Source organism: Pan troglodytes, chromosome 13 (genome assembly GCF_028858775.2).
Source record: "Pan troglodytes isolate AG18354 chromosome 13, NHGRI_mPanTro3-v2.0_pri, whole genome shotgun sequence".
Lineage (NCBI taxonomy): Eukaryota > Metazoa > Chordata > Mammalia > Primates > Hominidae > Pan > Pan troglodytes.
Genome location: NC_072411.2, coordinates 105339124 through 105352381, shown reverse-complemented (window position 1 = coordinate 105352381; position 13258 = coordinate 105339124). Strand labels below are relative to the sequence as shown.

Here is a 13258-nt window from a genome sequence, read left to right as displayed (position 1 = left end):
ACTCTCTAGAATCCATTCCTCCAATCCAACTTTCACACTGCAGCTTAAGACCATTTCTAAAATGCAAATCTGATATTACTCTTCTGCTAAAAATTCTATCCATTGCCTATTATTTACTCTGACATAGGAGGTTTGCTATAATGTGACCTTGCTCTCTAGTCTCATCTCCTCTTGCTCAGTGTCCTATACCCAAATACATGTAGAACCCAGTTTTACAGTCTATGCCTTTTTAGGTGATATTTACCATGCATCCCTGCTCAACCTTGTCTTTTAAAACACAAATGATACCATCTTCTTTATGATTTTCTAGCTTCCTGGAACAACAAACCACTCCTCATTTGTACCCTCACTATTAATTTGTACATTATTCCGTACATTATTCCAACAAAGAAATATTGTATATTAGTTAAGGATATAAATTAAACAGGCTGGGTTCTAACTCCAGGATTCAATGGAATTATGAGTCTAAGCAAGTTACTTATCTTACTGAGCTTCAGAAAACTAAAGCTTAGAAAAGATAACCAATAATACCATATACCTCTCAGGGCTTTTGTGAAGATTAAGTGAAACAATACACGTGAAACACTTAGCATAGTGCTTAACATATTGTTAACACCCCATAAATGGTAGCTAAAAAGAAAAATAAATGCTCATAAAGTTATGTTGAACTTATTTTTTTAAAAATTTCTTTTGCTTTAGATTGTAAGCTTCTTACAGACAGAGACTTTTATTTATTTATCTTTGTATTCTAAGGGTATAGCATAATTCTTGGCACTAAGAAGACATTCAATAAGTTTTAAGCAAATGAATGATTAAATACCTCCTACAATTGAGTACAAAAAAAACCGCTGACTATTTTAAAAATCCTCTGGAGCAGCTTTTCCCAAACTAGCATTTGTTAACAACTAAGTTATAATAACAAAATATGTTCTATGCTCAAATAGCTGGTGAAACAGTAGGACAAAACAAAAGTAAACTGGTTCCTTTATAGCAGAATTTTAAAAATGTATCACTAACCTCCAAGAGGGATATAAAGAATGCAACAGGGCCGGGCACGGTGGCTCACACCTGTAATCCCAGCACTTTGGGAGGCCAAGGCGGGCAGATCACTTGAGGTCAGGAGTTCGAGACTAGCCTGACCATCATGGTGAAACCTCGTCTGTACTAAAAATACAAAAATTAGCCAGGTGTGGTGGCGCATGCCTGTAATCCCAGCTACTCAGGAGGCTGAGGCAGGAGAATCGCTTGAACCCAGGAAGCAGAGGTTGCAGTGAGCCAAGATTGCGCCACTGCACTCCAGCCTGGCAACAGAGCGAGACTCCGTCTCAAAAAAAAAAAAAAAAAAAAAAAAAAAAAAAAAAAAAGCAACAGGCCGTATGCAGTGGCTCAAGCCTGTAATCTTAGCAGTTTGCAAGGCCTAAGTGGGTGGATCACTTGAGCCCAGGAGTTCAACACCAGCCTAGGCAACATAGTGAGACCTTGTCTCTACAAAAAATCAAAAAATAGGGTGGGAGTATTGCTTGAGCCCAGGAGGATGAGGCTACAACGAGCCATGATTGCACCACTGCACGGCCACCTAGGTAATGGGAGTGATACCCTGTCTTAAAAAAAAAAAAAAATAGAATCCAACAGTCCCCCAAATTTATTTAACTATAGAGTCCCTGTCTCATGACATAGCACCATTTTGCAGAAACATTCCTTCAGTAATCTGTTTTATTGTATTTATCAATAGTCATATTAAGTTTCTTGGGGAAAAACAAGACAATAGCTATTTTTTTGGTAGTATAGAATTTTTTACTTTCAATGGTAAAAAAAAAAAAATCCAACTTTAATGTTAACAAATTCAAAGTTACTTTGTAAAAAGAATACGATGACCATAATGTCAAAAAGACCAGTCAGGCCCAGTGCGGTGGCTCATGCCTGTAATCCCAGCACTGTGGGAGGCCAAGGTGGGCGGATCACTTGAGGTCAAGAGTTCAAGACCAGCCTGGCCAACATGGTGAAACCCCATCTACCAAAATACAAAAATTAGCCAGGTGTGGTGGTACGTGCCTGTAATCCCAGCTACTTGGGAGGCTGAGGCAAGAGAATCGCTTGAACCTGGGAGGCAGAGGCTGCAGTGAGCCAAGATTGCGCCACTGCACTCCGGCCTGGGTGAGAGAGTGAGACTCCGTCTCAAAAAAAAAAAAAAAAAGTTGGCTGTCACACATCCAGAACTTGCCACTAAATATACTGTTTGGATTATATGCAATTATTTCTTAGCTATCTATGCTATATAGTGGAGAATGAAAATAGGTGTAAGATATAATTCCTGCCAAGAAATAACATAAGATATATTAAACAAACATGTATCTTTGGGAAAAGAAGTTATACAAAGCAAACAAAAATATAAGACTCAAGAGACCTTATAACCAATGCAATGCATAAATTTTGACTGGATCCAGGATTCATTTCTAAAAGGCTATACAAATATTTTTGGAAAAATTTGAACACAGAGTATATATTAGATGAATTATGGGCCATTTTCTTAGGTAGGTAGATGATTATGTAGAAATATACAGGGATGAAGTGTCTTGATAGTTATGTCAATTCGTTTTCACAAATGATTTGAGACAAAAGTCAGCAAGTACAGTAAAACATTAGTAATTGGTTAATTTAGGTGAAGAGTATATAGGATATCACTTTACCATTCTTTTGACTCCTCTCTAGATTTGAAATGTATCACAGCAAAAAGAAGGGAGAAAATAAAACTAATAAGCAAATTTTATTAGGTCAGATACAAAAAATAAATATTTAAAAGTAAGGCCAGACACGGTGGCTCATTCCTGTAATTCCAACACTTCGCGAAGCTGAAGTGGAAGAATTGCTTGAGCCCAGGAATTCAAGACTAGCCTGGGCAACAGAGTAAGACCCTGTCTCTATAAAAAATACAAAAAAAAAAAAAAGCTCAGCATGGTGGCACATGCCTGTAGTCCTAGCTACTCCAGAGACTGAAGGTGGGAGGACTACTTAAGCTCAGGAGTTCAAGACCACAGTGGGCCATGATCCCACCACTGCACTCCAACCTGGGTAGCAGACTGAGAACCTGTCTCCAAAAAAACGGTGTGGGGTGGTGGAGTAGGAAAAAGTCCTTTTTCCTTTTACTTATCTAATAAAAGCAACTGAGGTCAGCAAGGACTGAGGAAAAAAAGACAAAAGAACTGGGAGAAACAAAAGAACTGGGAGGAAGAAAAGAAGTAGCAAAAATATTAATTGCTTCCATTATACTCAATGTTACATGGACTCAGAAAATGTTTTGGTTTTGTGAGATTATACATTTTTTTTTCTTTTGAGATGGAGTCTCGCTCTGTTGCCCAGGCTGGAGTGCAGTGGCATGATCTCGGCTCAATGCAAGCTCCGCCTCCCCAGTTCGTGCCATTCTCCTGCCTCAGCCTCCGGAGTAGCTGGGACTACAGGCGCCCGCCACCGCGCCTGGCTAATTTTTTGTATTTTTATAGAGACGGGGTTTCACCGTGTTAGCCAGGATGGTCTCGATCTCCTAACCTCGTGATCCGCCTGCCTCGGCCTCCCAAAGTGCTGGGATTAAAGCGTGAGCCACTGTGCCCGGCCGAGATTATACATTTTTGTATTCTAGTTTAGCCAGCTGGTGCATGATAATAATTTATTACTTTCTTTTTCTTTTTTGAGATGGAGTCTCAGTCTGTCACCCAGGCTGGAGAGCAGTGGCACGATCTCAGCTGACTGCAATCTCTGACTCCCGGGTTTGATCAATTCTCATGCCTCACCCTCCTAAGTAGCTGGAACTACAGGTGCCTGCCACCAAGCCTGGCTAATTTTTTGTATTTTTAGTAGAGACGGGTTTCACTATGTTGGCCAAGTTGGTCTCGAACTCCTGACCTCAGGTGATCCGCCCACCTCAGCCTCCTAAAGTGCTGGTATTACAGGCAAGAGCCACAGCCACTGTGCTGGCCCCCCCCCCTTTTTTTTTTTTTTTTTTTGAGACAGGGTCTTGCTCTGTTGCCTAGGCTGGAGCGCAATGGTGCAATCACAGGTCACTGCAGCCTCAAACTCCTGGGCTCAAGGGATCTTCCCGCCTTTGCCTCCCAAGTAGCTGGGATTACAGGCGCATGCCACTAAAACTGGCTATTTTTTTTTTTTTTTGGCATTTTTCATAAGTTTTATAGAGACAGGGGTCTCGCTATGTTGCTTAGGCTAGTCTGGAACTCCTGGCCTCAAACGATCCACCTGGGCATCCCAAAGCGCTGGGATTAGAAGTGTGAGCCACTGTGCCTTCTGGCCTTTTTCTCCTTTTGAAGTGAACATTTTTTCTTCTCTTTCTTTCTTTTTTTAAAATTTTTGGCTACATCACATTTAAAAAACTGAGAACAATTCTGTTTCATCTTTCATTCCAGTAAACTATGAGAATACAAATACAAACAATTTCACTTACTGAAGTCAATTCATCGGTACAAATTCCAACTGTAACTATTGCCATTAGTACCACAGGGATGACATAATGATAATATTTGGACCCTCGTGGAGGAGGTATACCTTAATTTTTACTGCTTCTCACCTTCCTTTGAAAATTCATGATTATTTTGATGGCAATTCAAACCCCTCCTTTTAATTACCCAATGAAATGACAAAAGGAATAGAAAAGGAACTGCAGTTCACAACATAGTTATAACTAGATGGACAGTTCACAAATTTACTCTGACCTTTGCTGTGTAGTAAAGAAGGATGTTACCAGGCAGGTCGGCCATGTCAGACTCTTGACACTTCCAAGGGCTTAAACAATTTGGACCTGAAAATTATTTACACACACATACACACCATTGAATATATATGGTCTCCTTGGTTCTGTGTTATCAGAATAAAATTTAAAATTAAGCTGTTTCAAGCTACTCAAACAACACAGCTGAAACTCATTAAGCTAAAATTTACTTTGTTTCCATATTCCAGTTTATCTAAAACCTATAAAAATTGGGAAATAAATCAATTTCCATTACAGAAAATTTTTTTTATATAGTATTAACAAACTATTATCAGCCAGGTACAGTGGCTCATGCCTGTAATCCCAGCACTTTGGGAGGCTGAAGCAGGTGGATCACTTGAGCTCAGGAGTTTGAGACCAGCCTGGGCAACATGGTGAGTCACCATTTCTACAAAAAAATATAAAAATTAGCCAGAGGTGGTGGCATGTGCCTGTAGTCTCAGCTACTCAGGAGGTGAGAGATCACTCAAGCCTGGGAGGCAGAAGTTGCAGTGATCTGAGATTGTGCCACTGCACTCTGTCCTCAGCAACAGAGTGAGATATTGTCTCAAAAACAAAAACAAACAAAAATTATTATCTGGTCACGCATGGTGGCTCACACCTGTAATTCCAGCACTTAGGGAGGCTGAGGCGGGAGGATCACCTGAGGTCAGGAGTTTGAGACCAGCCTGGCCAACATGGTAAAAACCCCATGTCTACTAAAAATACTAAAAAATTAGCTGGGCATGGTGGCAGGCGCCTGTAATCCCAGCTACTCGGAAGGTGGAGAATCGCTTGAACCCAGGAGGCAGAGGCTGCAGTGAGCTGAGGTCGTGCCATTGCACTCCAGCCTGGGCAACAAGAGCAAAACTCTGTCCAAAAAAAAAAAAAGAAAGAAATTATAAACAACCTAAGTAAATAACACGTCTTGAATCCAAGGAAATATGCAACCATTAAAAATGATCATTTAGGCCTAGCACAGTGGCTCACGCCTGTAATCCAAGCACTTTGGGAGGCCAAGGTGGGAGGATCACTTGAGGCCAGGAGTTCAAGACCAGCCTAGCGAAAATGGCGAAACCTTGTCTCTACTAAAAATAAAATAATTAGCTGGGTGTGGTGGCACACACCTGTAATCCTAGCTACTTGGGAGGCTGAAGCACAAGAAACACTTGAACCCAGGAGACAGAGGTTATAGTGAGCCAATATCAGCCACTGCACTCCAGCCTGGGCAACAGAGCAAGGCTCTGTCTCAAAAAAACAAAACAAAACAAAACAAAAAAAACAAAGAAAAGAAAAGAAAAGATAAGGTTCTAATATAAAGTCTGAAATGTGGGCAATCCCATTCATCTCAAAATTCCCATGCAATCTAAAAAAGATATTTAGACAAATAAGAAGCTATTCTGCAGAGTTACATAACTCTTAAAAGCTTAACTCCTGAACATCCTGTTAGAATATACATATAATTTTGAAAGTAGTTAGGATCCAATAACTATTAGTACATATGTTTAAAATCATAGCCAAAAGAAAAACAAAAAGCCAAAACAAAATGAAAAACAGTTTGCAAACTTATCCAAGGTTCCCTAATTCTACTGCCTTCATGAATTCTTCAGATATATTAATATATCAGTTGAAAAAATGACAAGTTTTGGAATAAGGCTCATGATTTTGGAAGCAGTTACATAATTTCTTCTAGAGATACGGTTATATTTTGTTTCATCAATTCATTAAAATCTGTCAAAAGTACTGGCAGTGTTATGGACTGACTATGTCCCCCTAAACTTCCTATTTAAAGCCATAATCCCCAATGTGACTGTATTGGAATAGGGCCTTTAAAGTGGTAACTGGGATTAAATGAAGTCATCGGGATGGGGCCGTAGTCTGAGAGAACCCCTTATAATAAGAGACACAGGAGAGGCTGGGCGCGGTGGCTCACGCCTGTAATCCCAGCACTTTGGGAGGCTGAGGTGGGCGGATCACAAGGTCAGGAGATCGAGACCATCCTGGCTAACACGGTTAAACCCTCGTCTCTACTAAATATACAAAAAATTAGCCCGGCATGGTGGCGGGTGCCTGTAGTCCCAGTTACTCAGGAGGCTGAAGCAGGAGAATGGCGTGAACCTGGGAGGCGGAGCTTGCAGTGAGCCGGGATCGCGCCATTGCACTCCAGCCTGGGCCACACAGCCAGACTCCATCTCAAAAAAAAAAAAAAAAAAGAGAGACACAGGAGATCTCTTTCTCCGTCCATATGCACACAGATAAAAGACCATGTGAGAACACAGCAAGAAGGTAACCACCTCATAAGCGAAGAAGAGAAGCCTCACTTATATAGAAGTGAGAGCCTGATCCTGATGTCACCTCGATCTTGAACTTCTAGCTTCCAGAACTGTGAGAAAATAAATTTCTGTTGCTAAAGCCGCCCAGTCTGTGGTGTTTTGCTATGACAGCCCTAGCAGACAAATACAGGCAGTATTATGGATGATATCTGAAATATTTCCCAAAAGTTTGCTTTATTTATGCCTACAAAACAAAAAGTATTAGGTATGTGGAGGGGCTTTTTCTTCCCTTTCAGCTTCAATTAAAACAAATACACTCTTCACATGAAATATATTCTTCAGAATATATTCTTCTATATTCTAAATATATTCTTCAGAATATATTTAGACAACAAAAAAAACTCTAAATTTGCTTAAGCATTATGACTGTACATGCTTACCTGCTAAATATAATGCCTTCACCTGAGGAGGTTGTAGTGGTTCATAAAAGATGATAACAGATCCTAGCTGACCCTGCAGAGATGTGGGACACCCCCATTCACTGTCTTGGGTTCCAGCTGATATCAATTTGGTAATCAATTTTGATTTTTCAATTGTTCCTCCCCAGGAGGCTGATGACAGAATTCCACCAAATGATGTCCGATGAGGGGTAATGGGAGAAGAGAAAGGTGGATCTGGGATTTGGGATGGTGGAGGAGTGGTGGTTCTTTGCCCAGCTGAACCAATGCAACAGGAAGTAAAGGGCTAAAAACAAACAAACAAATTACACAATTTTAATTAACATATATCCTCATATTTAACATAAAATTACACAATAAAATAGTACATAAAATTACACAAATAAATAAATTGAAAATAAAAGTGGAAGCAGTTTTATTTTTACTGAATCATGAAGTGTAGACGCATGTGTATACTTAGGAAATTATTAGCAAAATTACCTTGGCCTATAGCATTTGGATGCATTACTTCTATGACTATTTTATATTCTTTGGTAATTTTTGAATTTTTAAAGTGCATATGATTATGAACTTTTTTAACTTCACTGTTTTTGAAAATAGAGAAAACTATTTTTTCTCTTTATGATGTATAAATATTAATCACAAACTATCCTGAAATGGTCACTGAGATGAAAACCAACAAAAAATTACTTGAATCCTTGGACTTGAGAAATAATCTACTCTATTCCACTATCTTCAGAAAAGGCCCTCTAGTCTTCTTTGAGAACCACTTCAATACATAAACTCTATTTTATACCTAACTAAAATATGAAGGTTTTAAGCTTCTTCATTATTGTTTCAATTATAATCAAGTTAGAAGAGTCCACTATAATATTCTCTTACGTATTTCACATACTTAGAGAGCTTTTATTAAACGATAGATTGATCTGCTCTATTCATTTCTTTGGCTTTCCTGTTATAAGTCTTTCTTTCTAAGCCTTTGTTTCTTCCTTAAATGTTTTCCTTTTTTCACATTGTCTGACTTCATCTAATAATGACAGGCTGACAGAATTGAATATTAATGTGTGGAGTCTTACTACATAGAAAACACTTTAAAATCTGGGGCCACATATTTACAATAAACATAACCTTCTACCTTAACTAAAACATTTCAAGAATTCTCAACCAATAGGGCCTGTAAAGAGTAGGTTGGATATACTTACTTCATTCATGGCAGGAAATCTGAGAGGGGCAGAAACCTTCTGTTGTCCATTGTCATAGATATAGACGAAGCTCTGACCAAAAGGCCTTTTTCCAGGCATGTGGACAACAGTTACGTTGTGCTGGTAAAGTGAAACACACATTTAAAAGGATAAAATTACATTATGTCTTTAGAATGACAAATGCTTTCAGAAGTTTGCTCTATAATTTGTACAAATAGTAGAACATTAAGATTAAACGTAAATGTTAAATTGATGTTCTCAAAGTAACAATTTTTTCCATAGTAGTATAAAAGCACGTAAGCATATTCTATAAAATATACACAATTGTAACAGTACCTTTTCTGCATTTCCAAAGCTTTAGTATTTCTTAGAATCATTTTTAAAAATGAGAAGCATTTTATATTTTAGAAAACAATACAAATGCATTATTTAAAACAACCTATCAGCTGGGCGCAGTGGCTCACACCTGTAATCCCAGCACTTTGGAAGGTGGGCGGATCAGGAGTTCGAGAACAGCCTGGCCAACATGGTGAAACTCCACCGCTACTAAAAAATACAAACATTAGCCGGGCATGGTGGCAGGCATCTATAATCCCAGCTACTCAGGAGGCTGAGATAGGAAAATTGCTTGAACTCGGGAGGTAGAAGTTGCAGTAAGCTGAGATGGCGCCACTGACTCCAGCCTTGGTGACAGAGCGAGACTCTGTCTCAAAAGAAAAAAACAAAAAAAAAACCACAAAACAATCTATCATCTCATTTTATTTTATCATTGTTTTAAAAAACCTTTTTTAGAAATTGGGTCATGCTCTATAGCTGAGGCTTGAGTGCAGCGGCATAATCATAGCTCACTACAGCCTTGAACTCCCCAGTATCCTCCTGAATAGCTAGGATTATAGGTGTGTGCCACCTCACCCAACTAATTTTTCAATTTTTTGTAGAGAGAGTCTCACCCCAGGCTGGTCTTGAACTCCTGGCTTCAAGCAATCCTCCCATCTTGGTGTCTCAAAGTGCTGGGTTTACAGGTGTGAGTTACAGCACCCACCCCATCTCATTTTAAATTGAAATTCAAAATTAAATTTACTTATAGAGATGGGCGGATCACAAGGTCAAGAGATCAAGACCATCCTGGCCAACATGGTGAAATCCTGTCTCTACTAAAAATACAAAAATTAGCTGGGTGTGGTGGCACGTGCCTGTAGTCCCAGCTACTTGGGAGGCTGAGACAGGAGAATTGCTTGAACCCGGGAGGCAGAGGTTGCAGTGAGTTAAGATCGTGCCACTGTACTCCAGACTGGTGACAGAGCAAGACTCTATCTCAAAAAAAAAAAAAAAAAAAAAAGAAAAGAAAATTTACTTATAGAAAACCTTAAGACATCCTAACATTCTATATACATATTTATTTATTTATTTATTTATTTATTTATTTTGAGGCAGGGTCTCACTCTGTTGCCCAGGCTGGAGTACAGTGGCACCATCTCAGCTTACTGGAGCCTTGACTTCCTGGGCTCAAGCGATTCTCCCAACTCAGCCTCCCAAGTGGCTGGGACCACAGGCACAAATCACCATACCCAGGTAATTTTTGTATTTTTCAGTAGATAGCAGGTTTCACCATGTTGCCCAGGATGGTCCCAAACTCTTGAGCTCAAGTTATCTGCCTGCTTTGGGCTCCTAAAGTGCTGGGATTACGTACAGGTGTGCCACTGCGCCCAGCCTCATTTAAATTTTTTAGCAAAAAAATGACTGCTGTTGAATTTATGACAGTGGTGGGAAATACCATTAACCATACTAGAAGTTAAATGTGATGCCCTAAAGCCTTACCCAGAGGGAATCACAGAAACTGTGGTCAGGAAGCATAACCGTTGCATATTCTCTTTTTGTGCACACTGCCACGACCAACATACCTGAATGGGTAATAAAGGCTTCAAAACCCACGCCACTTCCTGTAAAAAAACTAAAAAAAATACGTATTATCAGAACTTTTAAAGTTGGTTGTTCAGTTTCATCATCATTAAAGTACATAAAACCATAAAGCCATCATGAACATCTTTACCAACAATTCTGTGGCTTAAATTCTATTGCCACACAGAAGTCCAACCTTGTTTCAAAGACCCCTTTAAAATCCATTTTGGTCATAAGAGTTTAGTAAATAAAAGGCAGCCTTGTAAAGTGGAATTCCAGTAGTAAAAGTAAAAAAGTAAAACTACTAATTTTCAAATCTTTAAAATTCTTCCAAATAAGATTCAGTAAGCATAAATAAAGGTCTTTAAAATCACAAGATATAGGCCAGGCGCAGTGGCTCATGCCTGTAATCCTAGCACTTTAGCAGGCCGAGGTGGGCAGATCACCTGAGGTCAGGAGTTCGAGACCAGCCTGGCCAACGTGGTGAAACCCCATCTCTACTAAAAATACAAAAATTAGCCAGGCGTGGTGGCGGGCGCCTGTAGTCCCAGCTACTTAGGTGGCTGAGGCAGGAGAATCGCTTGAACCTGGGAGGTGGAGGTTGCAGTGGGCTGAGATCGTGCCACTGCACTTCAGCCTGGGCGACAAGAGCAAAACTCTGTCTAAGAAAAAAAAAATCACAAGACATATTAAAAAGTAGTAGCTACTTAAGTCTGGATGTACAGACACATAGGTTTTCTGTTCCTTCATATAAATATATAGCATATTTATATATAATATATATTTATAGCATATTCAATGGAATAGAAATCATTACTCATATCACTACTCATTTGTTTTTCTTTTTTTTTGAAGCAGAATCTACTCTATTGCCCAGGCTGGAGCACAGTGGTGCGATCTCAGCTCACTGCAGTCTCTCTGCCTCCTGGGTTTAAGTGATTCTTGTGCCTCAGCCTCCCAAGTAGCTGGGATTACAGGCATGTGCCACCACGCCCAGCTAATTTCTGTATTTTTAGTACAGACAGTGTTTCTCCATACTGACCAGACTGGTCTTGAATTCCTGACCTCAAGTGATTCGCCCACCTCAACCACTTAAAGTGCTAGGATTACAGGCGTGAGCCACCACACCCGGACATTATTCATTTTCATAGTGTTTTTTTCTGTGTGTGTGAGACAATCTTGCTTTGTCACCCAGGTTGAAGTGCAGTGGTGCAATCACAGCTCACTGTAGCTTCAACTTCCCGAGCTGAAGTGATCCTTTCAGCCTTCCAAGTAGCTGGGACTACAGGTATGTGCCACCACACCTGGCTAATTTTTATATTTTTTGTAGAGATAAGGTTTTGCCATGTTGCCCAGGCTGGTCCTGAACTCCTGGCCTCAGGCAATGCACCTGCCTCTACCTCCTAAAATGGTGGGATTACAAGTGTGCCACCACACCTGGCCCATTTTCAAGGTTATTACTCCTTTTTCCTTTCACTTTTACACTACTTTTAAGAAGGAAACTTGTGGCTGGGCGCGGTGGCTCATGTCTGTAATCCCAGCAATTTGGGAGGCCGAGGCGGGTGGATCATGAGGTCAGGAGATGGAGACCATCCTGGCTAACATGGTGAAACCCCGTCTCTACGAAAAAAAAATACAAAAAATTAGCCGGGCGTGGTGGCGGGTGCCCGTAGTCCCAACTACTTGGGAGGCTAAGGCAGGATAATGGCGTGAACCCAGGAGGCGGAGCTTGCAGTGAGCCGAGATCACGCCACTGCACTCTAGCCTGGGTGACAGAGCCAGACTCTGTCTCAAAAAAACAACAAAAAAAAACAAAAAAAAAAACTTAACCAGCAATATTTGAGATAAACAGCTATTACTATGAAAGCAATAAAGCACTTATAATTAAACTGTATAAAGCCTAAGGATGAAGAGACTTTAGATAAGCTGTATATCTAAAAGCTAGATGCTTGGAAACAGTTTTCCTGTTTAAGAATCACAGCATATATTGTTATGACAGTATTCATTTATATTCCATAATTTTTACCAATACCTGTACAATTGTTTCCTTTTCCCTCCTTTGTTAGCAATGCCAAGAGTCAACTGATCCTGGTCTAAGCAAAACCAAGCACTGAAAGAAAAGGCAGACCCTGGCCATTTCTGTATGGGAGGCACAGAAATTCCTGCCATACTATGTGACAAATTGAAATACTGGAGGGCACTCTCTAGACTTAGTTTTCGGGCCATTGTCAGGATTGCTCGAGTCACGGGAGTGACATAAGGGTGAACAGACTCAGATTCATCCACTCTCAGCAATCTCAGTAGTCGACGGATTTCTTCTGAGCTCACTGACTGACTCCCCAAGGAACCATGGATTGCAATCAAGTTCTCGGCACAAGTTTGATGGAGGGAAGAATGCAAGTCAAGGGTTTCAATGATTCTAATCCCCATGTTTGCATTGACACAAGTAGTTCGACTCTGTCTATTAATACAACAAATTCTTTTCAGCCAATCAGAGATGAAGATTTGCAGGTCATGGGATTGTAGTTCTGGAAGCCACTGGATAAGAAGCAAGAGAGGTTGGACATTACTAATGCCCAAAATCCCAACTGAAGTGTGGTCACCCTCTACAGCCTGAAAAGCAACATAAAAGATAAAAGGTTAGTTACCATTTTCAAAACGGATATTAACAGA

At 40.1% G+C, this 13258-nt stretch overlaps 1 protein-coding gene across 17 annotated transcripts in view; it reads right to left on the bottom strand.

The window, feature by feature from the left end:
• NBEAL1 (neurobeachin like 1) overlaps positions 1-13258 on the bottom strand; it is a 210354-nt gene that overhangs the window by 103955 nt on the left and 93141 nt on the right. For all 17 annotated transcript variants that reach the window (XM_063791572.1, XM_063791576.1, XM_054680089.2 and 14 more), the window contains 5 exons: positions 12618-13198; positions 10505-10637; positions 8687-8806; positions 7467-7770; positions 4719-4804 (listed from right to left, as the gene is read on the bottom strand). In XM_063791572.1, coding sequence (XP_063647642.1) covers positions 4719-4804; positions 7467-7770; positions 8687-8806; positions 10505-10637; positions 12618-13198 — 1224 coding nt within the window. The remainder of the gene's footprint in view (positions 1-4718; positions 4805-7466; positions 7771-8686; positions 8807-10504; positions 10638-12617; positions 13199-13258) is intronic.